At 42.1% G+C, this 10,592-nt stretch overlaps 1 protein-coding gene across 1 annotated transcript in view; it reads left to right on the top strand.

Annotated features, from left to right (window-relative positions):
* Nucleotides 1-10,165, top strand: part of KPNA7 (karyopherin subunit alpha 7) — a 21,767-nt gene extending 11,602 nt beyond the window's left edge. The window contains exons 8-10 of the mRNA XM_029945746.1: nt 1,566-1,748; nt 7,545-7,691; nt 9,993-10,165. Of these exons, the coding sequence (XP_029801606.1) occupies nt 1,566-1,748; nt 7,545-7,691; nt 9,993-10,106 (444 nt within the window). The 3' untranslated portion in view covers nt 10,107-10,165. The remainder of the gene's footprint in view (nt 1-1,565; nt 1,749-7,544; nt 7,692-9,992) is intronic.
* Nucleotides 10,166-10,592: the final 427 nt, after the last annotated feature.

Raw genomic sequence — 10,592 nt, forward strand, 5'->3', positions numbered from 1 at the left:
AAAAGTGGCATTTTCAGTGTAAAAATCCCATTGATTAGAGTAGTAATATATACTGAAAATCTAGATATAAAAGAGAAATAAAACAAAGCCTCCTTCTTCCTCCTGATTCCCACTTCCCTCCCCAGGACAACTATCCATCAGCATTTCTTTTTGATCCCTTTGGATGGATGGGCTCAGTTTAAATCATCTTCAGGTGACACAAGCCAGGAGTGATTATGTCTGGTTGGGGGCAGGGAGGCAAGTGGAATAGGATGGGAAAGAGAAGCTGCTGGTGGAGTTCCTGTCCTGTGGTTGGATGGTGGGTTCCTAGGTGTGCAACCTGAATCAGGGCATCTTCTGATCTATTAGATGCTTCCTATCCCATGTGGTTCCATGCATCTATATAGATTCTCATCAGAAACCTCCAGTCATGGGGGTGCCTGGGTGGCTCAGTTGGTTAAGTGTCCGACTTCAGCTCATGTCATGATCTCATGGTCCCTAAGAGTTCGAGCCCTGCATCAGGCTCTGTGATGACAGCCCAGAACCTGGAGCCTGCTTTGGATTCTGTCTCCTTCTCTTTGCGACACCCCCTCCCCACCATGTGTGTGCATACACACGCTCGTTCTCTCTTTCTCAAAAATAAACACTAAAAAAAAGAAACGTGCAGTCATTAATCAAAAAGTAGTATTTCAAATTGCCTTTTGAACTACTGCTGGCTGGGAGCCCTAAGTTGTTACTGAACTTTCTTTCTTTCTTTTTGTTTTTTTTAAACTGAGGTCACAGTTTTTTCCCAGCCATGAAATAGGAATAACTCCTTTTGCACAGGGATAGAAGAATCTATGATAAATTCCTCCCAGATCTCTGGGCAAAGTGTTTCTTATAAATTCAAGGAATACATTGAGTGATATTTCAGTGGTCTTCCTCTGACACCTCTGGGCTGGCTCACTCCCTGACATCACTTTGTGTGCTCAGCTTTGTAGCTCTGGAGCTTCTTGGCCATAGTTTTCTGCATCAGAAAGACTAGGAATGTTGACCTACGTCACTATAATCTAAAATTTCAGGGGTGCCTGGGACGGTTCAGTCAGTTAAATGTCTGACTTTGACTCAGGTCATGATCTCATGGTTCAGATCCCACTTTGGACTCTGTGCTGACAGCTCAAAGCCTGAAGCCTGCTCCAGATTCTGTCTCCTTCTCTCTCTGCCCCTTCCCTGCTTGGTGGTGCTTGCGCGCACGCACGCTCTCTCTCTCTCTCTCTCAAAAGTAAATGTTAAAAAATAAAGTAATTCCAAGGATAACTTATAACATATATAGATTATCTGGATTTGTTTGTTGGTTATATTATTCCTATAACCTGACTTCAGTAAATGAGTACATTTCAACTTAGAACCTCCCTCTAAGTCCCCATGGGAGCCTATCTACCTCTTGGCTTTTCAAAGATGCTGTCTTCTGTTCAAGAACTAAAGGCAGGTTGCTGAGGTATTCCATGTAAATTATATCACTAGCCTACCTAGAAATTGAACTACATTAGCATTGCAATATTTAAGTTCTTCAGGATCCGTAATGAATGGAAACATTCTTTCTTCAGGGAGAATTTAAAGTCCAGAAAGAAGCTGTTTGGACCGTGGCTAACTTCACAACTGGAGGCACCATAGACCAGTTGATCCAGCTTGTCCACTCTGGAGTCTTGGAGCCCCTGGTAAATCTGCTTACCATCCAAGACCCCAAAATTATTATCATCATCCTTGATGTTCTCTCTCTTATCCTCAAGGTGAGCTGTTCTAAGAAAGTTGGTTTCTAAATAGCCATCTTTAAATTTTGGTTCTTAAAAGTCGTATGTGGATTCTCTTTCCACTCCTCCACCCGTCCTCCTGTTCATACATCTTATGGATAACAAAAACAAGAGGCCTTTCAAAGAAGGTCCACCCTCATTTTTTCAAATGAGTGACCATATGCCCAGCATTGTTTCAGATGCTCAGGATACCACAAAACAAAGTCCTAGCTCTGGTAGAGCTTCTATATTAATGGGGAGAGAAACAGACCCAGCAGTTAAGAGTTCATCTCATAAAGGGGCAGTCGCTGATGGCTCAGAGTGGGAAGGGAATGGTGATTCCTTCAATGCAGTAGTCAGGAGAATCTTGTCTCAGGAAGAACATTTTGCAAGGACTGAAGAGAAAGGAGTTAATCTGTGGATATCTGGGAAAGAGTGCTCAAGGATGGGCGGGAGCAAAGGGGTGGGAGGTGGTGGTCAGGCTCAGAGGATCCAGATCACATAAGGCAGCGGAGAACTTTGGCTTACTCTGAGTGATCTGGAGAACTAATCAAAGGTTTGAAGCTAGGAAAATCAGGCCTGTGAACCACATGGCTGGCTCTTAGAAGACTAAAGCATAAGATACACTTGAAAGCGTAGTGAGAAGTTAGCAGGGATAGGATGCTGAAGCTGGCTACAAAGAAAGCCTTGAACTAGAACTCCAGGAAAGTCTTATTTCTGAAATAAAGGCAGATTAAGCCAATGTTCAGAAACCATTTGTGTCAGTTCTATATTGTTACATAAGCAGTTACTCCCCAGTGGTCTAAAATAAATACAGTAAAACCTTGGATTTTGAGCAACTTTATTTGCAAGTTTTGGCAAGACCAGCAAACATTTCTAATAGATTTTTAACTTGATAAACAGGCTATGCCTTGCAATATGAGTAGTACATGTTGTCAAGTGTCACATGATCACAAGTGAGCCAATGATGGTTCTCTCTCTCTTGCTATGGGATTGTGGGTGATTATCTCCCATGTTCAGATGCTCAGTCTCAGGCTGCAGTGTTTGGCAGAAATTGGTGATTTTTCAGAATGTTAGAAGGTGCCCACAACTGGCACTAGTGTATTTTTTGTCACTTCAAAGCATCTATGGACAGTCCTTTGCTTTTCCATACAAGAGTAAGCTTAGGAATTCTTTGTTTCATTCTAGGTCAGGTTGCCTGCAGATATAGACCCTTTACTCTGTGCTTATTGGTAGTTGCATTAAATGTGGTTTACGGCAAGAGTTTATTAATTACTGTAGTCATCATCCATATGAACGTATACAATGGCCCCCATGCAGAAAAAATTGAAAAGACAGATGATAATATGGAGATGATTATGATGGAAGTTAAGGAAATCAAGAAATATGAACAAGGTTGTGAGTGGCTGAAATTGCAAGATTTTAGAAGAAGGCTATGTCGACCATTTGCACAATAGTAAAGAAGAAAGAAGGGGGTTAGATGCAGCAAAAGGAGTCATGAGAATATCAAAGCAATGACCACATGTTCTGGAAGATCTAGAAAAGTTGCTTCCATTTTAGATAAATGAGAAGCAAGTAGCAGGTGATACTGTGACTGAGAACTTTATCTGCAAGAAGGCAAGGGCCCTGTACACTGACTTGTAAATAAACTGCCAAGTATGTCAACAGAAAATGAAGGTTTCAAAGAAAGCAGGGGATGGTTTGATAACTTTAAGGGAATAAGTGGCATCCATAGTGTTGTGAGGCACAGGGGTTTGGACACTAAGGCAGCTGAGGTGTTCACTACCAGGTTCCAAAGCTCATGGTTTCCAAGTGTTACAGCTGGAGCACATTTTAAACTGGAATGAGATGGGGTTTTGGAAATCGATGCCAAAGAGGACCTACATTATGGAAGATAGCATTCAATGCCTGGTCACAAGCCCATGAAAGACTGTCTCACCCTCTTGTTTTGTGCTAATGCAAGCGGGGATTTCAAAGTCAAGCCCCTGCTCCTATATCACTCTGAGAATCCACAAGCTTTCAATAAATGCAAGGTGCAGAAGAGCCAGTTAAATGTTATGTGGAGGTCCAACAGCAAGACTTGAGCCACTCATATCTTATTCGTTGAATGGACCAATGAAGTCTTTGGTCCTGCAGTGAAGAAATGCCTTTTAGAAAAGAATCTGCCACTCAAAGCCTTACTAGTTATGGATAATGCTCCTGCTCATCCTCCATGCTTTGAGGACAACTTACTGAAGGAATTTGAGTTCACTAAGGTCCAGTTCCTTTCTCCCAATACACTCCCAATTCTCTAGCCCCTGGATTAGGAGGTTCATTTCAAATTTTAAAAAGCTTAACACCAAAGCACCATTTCAGCAATGTTTCAAGGTGACTGAAGGAACAAACCTTACCCTCTGATCATTTTGGAAAAATCATTTCCACATCATGAACTACCTCAACATCATTGATAAAGCCTGGTGTGGGGTCACCAAGAGAACCCTAAACTCTGCTTGAAGAAAACTGTGGCCTGATTGCATTCTTGGACATGACTTATAAGGCCTTGGTCATGAATAGGAGTTGCTATTGGTTGATGGAATTGTTCTTGGGGAAGATCAGGGGACTAAAGGTGAATAAGGATGACACTCAAGAGCTGGTAAAGGAACATGGTCAGGAGCTGACGACTGACAAACTGATGGATCTGCATCACAAGTAACAGCAAGAAGTTACAGAGGAGATCTCCTTTGTGGAGAAGAGGAGAAAAAGGCAGAGGAATCCCTCACTTCAAATGAGACTAGAGAGATGTATAAAATGTGGGAAACCATGCAAAATTTTGTAGAAAAACACCACCAGAATAAGGCTGTAGCAATGTGAGCAATGAATCTGTTTAACAACAATACAATGTTACTTCCACAAAATCCTCAAAAGGAGCAAAAGCAAGTGTCACTGGATAGGTTCCTTGTTAAAGTTGCAGGAAAAGAAAAAGATTCTATTGAGCCAATAGATCGCGGTGATTCTACAGTGATTCTGTTAGAGTGGAGTTCATCCTACACAATACCCCTCCTCTCGTCTCCCTCACACTAGCCACAAAGGTTTTCAAAGGTAAGTGCAAGTTAATTTGTTTTTCTTTATATTTTGTATTTTCTTTTGTATTGCAGTATTTTAATCATTTTATATGACTATTTTGGGAATATTCATTGTGGAATGATTCATCTGAGTTTCCATTATTTCTTATGGGGAAATTTTCTGTGATAAACAAGTGCATTGGATTATGAGCATGTTTCTGGAATGAATTATGCTTCTCAACTGAGCTTTTACTGTATTATCTCACCTAGTTTCTGAGGTTAAGAATCTGGGACAGCTTAGCTGGGTGGTTCTGGCTCAGGGTCTTATGAGATTCAGGATATCACCTGAGGCTGCAGTCTTATCTGAAGGCTTGATGAAGGCTGGAGGAGCAGCTTTCAAGATGGCTCACTCACATGCCTGGAAAGTTACTGTCACCACCTGGAGCTCTTCATAGGACCATTTAGGTGTCTTTACATCATAGCAGTTGGCTTCCTCTATCACAAGCAATCTAGAAAAGCAAGGTGGAAGCCCCAATGGCTTTTATGACCTGGCCTTGTAAGTTATTCCAACAACATCCTCTTGGTTACACAGACCAGCCCCACCCAACATGGGAGGAAACTATACAAGGGTATGAATATCAAGAGTCAGAGGTCATCTGAGGCCTTCTTGAAGGCTGGCTGTATTCATCTGGTTAAGGTCCTTTTATATGCAACAAAGCTGTTTGAAAAATTTGAAAGTAACACCAGGGGATTCCTTTTAAAAGCTCACTTTTAGCATCCTTTTCATGTAACTGTCTTAGAAAGAATTGACCTGAGTCCAGAACAGATTTGAAAGAGTACCCAATTAGGCATGAAGACTGAGCAAATCACACAGATGAAGCATAGAGATTTGGTCATTCATAGACAAAGTTGGACATAATGACATAACACATTTGTGAAAGCACACTTGTGGGTTGTAGAAATTGAACTTCATCTGTTTCATTTGGATTAAACATTTGGGATTTTGTTTTCCTTGGGGGTGTCTGGGGAAACCACATTGGAAAGATCAGAGAGGCACTGGAATAGGAGGTTAGGAGGATGAGGTAGGAGAGAGAGCCTCAAATGGCTGGCAGAGTGCAGCTGAAGTTCTTTGAAGTGACTTTAGGGATGTTTGCTGCCAACATCCAGAATCTTTCCCTAGGGCTCTGCTTGCCCTGGGTCATCCCACATCCCTAGCTAGCTTTCTGAGGGTATCCTAGCTCATTGGTCCTGCCTTGGTTTCTTTGCCCAAAGCCAAAATTCATTTTGGACCCCAGATAGGACCAGAGAATGTCTGGGTTTAGGCATAACAGTACAAACTGATCAGGTAGACAGTGTGACCTACATAATGTTTAATTTGAACCACCGGAGGTTTTCTTATTACTGCTCACAAAATAAAGAGCAGGCCCTTCAGGAGATGACACCAAAGCTTTTTCTTTATTTCTCTTTGCTTCCCTCAAATAGGCTATTGAGCTGAACTATTCCCTCTTCTCCTAATATGCAACACCTAAACCTTTAAAACTTTGTCCCTGCCATTCCTTGTTTTGGAAGTGCTGTGAATTTCCTATGGTTGGCCCTGTTGGTCAAGAACATGTGTTACTTCCCAAGCCTTTTATGCATATCTTCTATAACGCAAACCACTGATCATTTACTATAGTATTCTTTCTGTACTGAAACAATTATTTACCTGCCTGACCCAATAATATGAGTTATAAAAGGGCCATTTCTAAATCACATCTTGAGCTCCAGTTTTGTAGGCCTCATCCACAGTCTGTGTACAAATGTTTGAATGAATAGCCCCAGATGATAAATTCAATGATCAGCACTGGATTAAATCCACTCCTGTTATTTGTTTCCAGGGGTTTGGTTATTTGTGTTGCTAAGGGTCCCCTTAGTCTTACTTGTCAAGGCTTTACAGTGAGGGTAGGATCAGAACACCTGTATTTAAATAGCATTACTCGGAATGCCTGTGTGGCTCAGTCAGTGGAGCATCCAACTTCAGCTCAGGTAATGATCTCAGGGTTTTGGGTTTGAGCCCCACATGGGTCTCATTGCTGTTAGTGCAGAGCCCACTTGAGATCTTCTGTCCCCCTCTCTGCCCCTCCCCTACTTGTGATCTTGCTCTCAAAAACAAAAGCATTACTTGAACATTTTTTCAAACTATTATTTTTTGAGAGTAAGAGGGCACAAGTGAGCAAGCAGCAGAGAGACAGAATCCCATGAGAGGGGGAGAGGGAGGGAGGGAGAGAGAGGGAGGGAGGGAGAGAGGGAGGGAGAGAGGGAGGGAGAGAGGGAGGGAGAGAGGGAGAGAGGGAGGGAGAGAGAGAGAGAGAGAACACGAACGAACTGGGACTCACCCAAAGTGGAGCTCAAGCTCACAAACTGTGAGATTGACTTGAGCCAAAGGCAGATGCTTAACTGACTGAGCCACCCAGGCGCCCCCATCAAACTGTATTTTAAACAATTTCCATTAATTAGAAGGGAGATCTTTATTAAACAATAATAGCAATGTATTTGTAGAGGGCAGCTTACTCAGCAAAAATTGTATTTTTTGCAATTAATATAAACCTAAATATATGTAATATCCAAAAAGGGAGTAAGATCCTGTAGTCTTAATTAGGGAAAAATAAAACTACTGCTGCCCATTCTGGAACAAGAGTGTTTGACTCCCCCGAGGCAAAGCTCCCCCTTCAAAGGGCTTTTGCCCAGAGTCTTGCTTTTTCTTATACACCCACAGGCAGCAGAGAAGCTTTCCGAGAAGGAAAACATGTGTCTCCTGATGGAAGAAATTGGTGGTGTTGATAAAATTGAGGCTTTGCAACTTCATGAGAACCCCCAGGTTGCCCTGACTGCTTTGAACATTATAGAGAAGCATTTTTGCGAGGTAAGTGATTTCAGAGTGGAAAGGAGACGTGGTGAGCCACCTTAGCAGGTGATCACCAGGCAGGAGCCCACACCGCCCTGTGAGGTGGGTGACCGGACAGGGGGGCTTGTCTCATGACTTAGTGCTGAGTCCACTGCACTAAGGAAACTGCACGTAAGGCTTTTAACTTTTTGGCAGGAGCAGGGTATAATGATCATACAGCATTAGACACTTGTTTAAAACATGTTTTATTATAATATGTGCAACAGAAAACACCATTTTAACCATTTTTAACTGTATAGTTCAGAGTCATTAAAAGTACCTTCACAGAGGCACCTGGGTGGTTCAGTCGTTTAAGCATCCCACTCTTGATTTGGGCTCAGGTCATGATCTAGGGTCTTGAGATCAAGCCCCAACTAGGCTCAGAGCAGGTTGGGGAGCCTGCTTAAGATTCTCTTTCTCCAGGGCTCCTGGGTGGCTCAGTCAGTTAAATGTCCAACTTGAGCTCAAGTCATGATCTCAGAGTCCGTGAGTTCAAGCCCCACAAGCAGCTCAGAGCCTGAAGCCTGCTTAGGATTATGTGTCTCCTCTCTCTCTGCTGCTCCCTCACTCTCATTCTGTCTCTCAAAAATGAATAAATGTTAAAAAAAAAAATTCTCTCCTCCCTGTCTCTCCCCTGTGCAGGTGTGCACTTGCTTGCACGCTCTCACATTCTCTCTCTCTCTCTCTCAAGAAATAATAATTTCACATTGCTAGGTAGCAGTCACCACCATCCTCTTGAATTCTTGCATCTTTCCAAAGTGAAGCTCTGTTCCCACTAAACATGGACTCCCCATTCTTCCTCCCCTGAAGCCCCTGGCAACCACCATTTAACCTTTTGTCTCTGGGAATTCGACTACTCTAAATACCTCACATAAGTGGAATCATACAATATTTGTGCATTTGTGATGGGCTCATTTTACTTGGCATAATGCCCTCAAGGTTTATCCATGTTGTAGCAGGTGTCAGCATCGCCTTTATTTTTTCAGGCTGAGTACTATTCCATTGTGTGGCTGTACTACATTTGGTCTATCCATTCCTCATGGATCTTCACTTGGACTGTTCTTTTTGACTATCAGGAATAATGTGCTTTGAGTATGAGAGTACAGATATCTGTTTGGAATTCATGCTTTCAGTTCTTTTGGGCATATGCAGAAGTAGGATTGTTGGGTCATACAGTAATTCTATGTTTAATTTTTGAGGAAACACTACACTATAATCCGCAGTGAATGCACCATTGTACATTCCTACCAGCAATGCACAAGGGTTCCCATTTTTCAACATCCTTACCAACACTTGTTCTTTTCGGGGTTTTTTTTGACTGTAGTCATCCTAATGGATGTGAAGTTGTAGCTCATTGTGGTTTTGAGTTGTGTTTGCATTTGATAGCTTTCATATATGAAGGTGAGCTCAAAGTTCTTAAGTGGTCTGCTAAACATGGGCTGGGGTTTTACAGAGTGAGTGACACTCCACGAGGCATCAAACTGGAATCATCAGCAAAATCCAGAGCCATACAACAAATATGACCATGTTGGTGATTTGTTGCTTCCTGAAGGCAGTTGATACTAGTTTGGGACCAAGGGGATGCTCTCAAAGCAGAGCACCCAGAACAGCAATCAGCATTTCTGGGTTAAGACTCCTATGAAACTTTGTAATTAGGAAACCCATCTCTTAAAGGAGTTTTCAAATCCCTAGGACTCATCCTAGGGCTCCAGGCTAAAGACTTGTGATGTAGAAGAACCAGCTACATACACTGTGTTCTTACTCACTGTAAGGGCACTGTTCTTTGTATCAAAAGTTCACTTACAAATAATCCCGACACAAGAGGACAAATACCATATGATTTCACATACATCAGGGACCTAGAAATGTCAGATTCATAGAGGCATGCAGGAAAATGGTGGGTGCCAGGAGCTGGGAGAGAAGGAAATAGGGAGTTAGTGTTTAATAGGTACAGAACTTGGGTTTGAAATGATGAGAACGTTCTAGAAACAGATGGTAGTGGTTGCACAGCAATATAAAGGTACTTAATGCCACTGAACTAGCTACTTATGGTTAAAGATGGTGAATTTTATGGTATGTATGTTTAACCACACACACAAACTGTATTTAAGGTCAAGACTAAAAATATTCTGGTGTTTTCTCCTTTACCCTCTTTTCTGAGAGAGCCCTGAGGCTGATTTAGATCAAATTGCTAATCCATAGAAGATGTTAAAGAGTCATCTGTGCAGCAATAATATGCTGAGAGCCTGCAAGTATAATAGTGTGTCTTCTTCCCTGAAGGGAGAAGAAAGCGGCACAGTATTACCAGCTCTGAATGAAGATTGTGAATTCTTAAACCAATTAACAAAAAATCACCAAGGCCCCACGACTTCTAAACCAAGGACCACACCCTAATGGGTAACTTCTTTAAGAACCTTCTAGATCTGGGCATGCCATAGGTGTAAAGCTTTTTAAACTGAATGTTAATAAAATTTTCAACACATTCACCTCCATTTATCAAAAAATGCCGCTAAACCACTTGCATCTTAAAGCCATATGGAATTCGTCTCCTAAGAACACGTGATTTAGGGGTTACCTTTAAGGATCTTAAAGGAAGACCCTGAGAACAGTAGAATGGTCTATGGCTATTTAAGACAAACTGGCTTGTAGACTTGATTAAACCAGTAATTTTTCTTTCCCCTTCCGTTTTCATGGGATGCCTGTTAATACAGAACATTCTTCAGGGAAAGCTGTGTGAGTGGTGGTCAAAAGAGCGAGGCTGGACTGGGAAGGACCTAAGACGACGATACTAGGTAGTGTCCTATGTATGTGCACGGGCTATGGATGGGATAAGCATGGATGTGGGATACGCTTTGAGGATTGGACTTGATTTATATTATT

This window comes from Suricata suricatta, chromosome 8 (genome assembly GCF_006229205.1).
Source record: "Suricata suricatta isolate VVHF042 chromosome 8, meerkat_22Aug2017_6uvM2_HiC, whole genome shotgun sequence".
In the NCBI taxonomy this organism is placed as follows: domain Eukaryota; kingdom Metazoa; phylum Chordata; class Mammalia; order Carnivora; family Herpestidae; genus Suricata; species Suricata suricatta.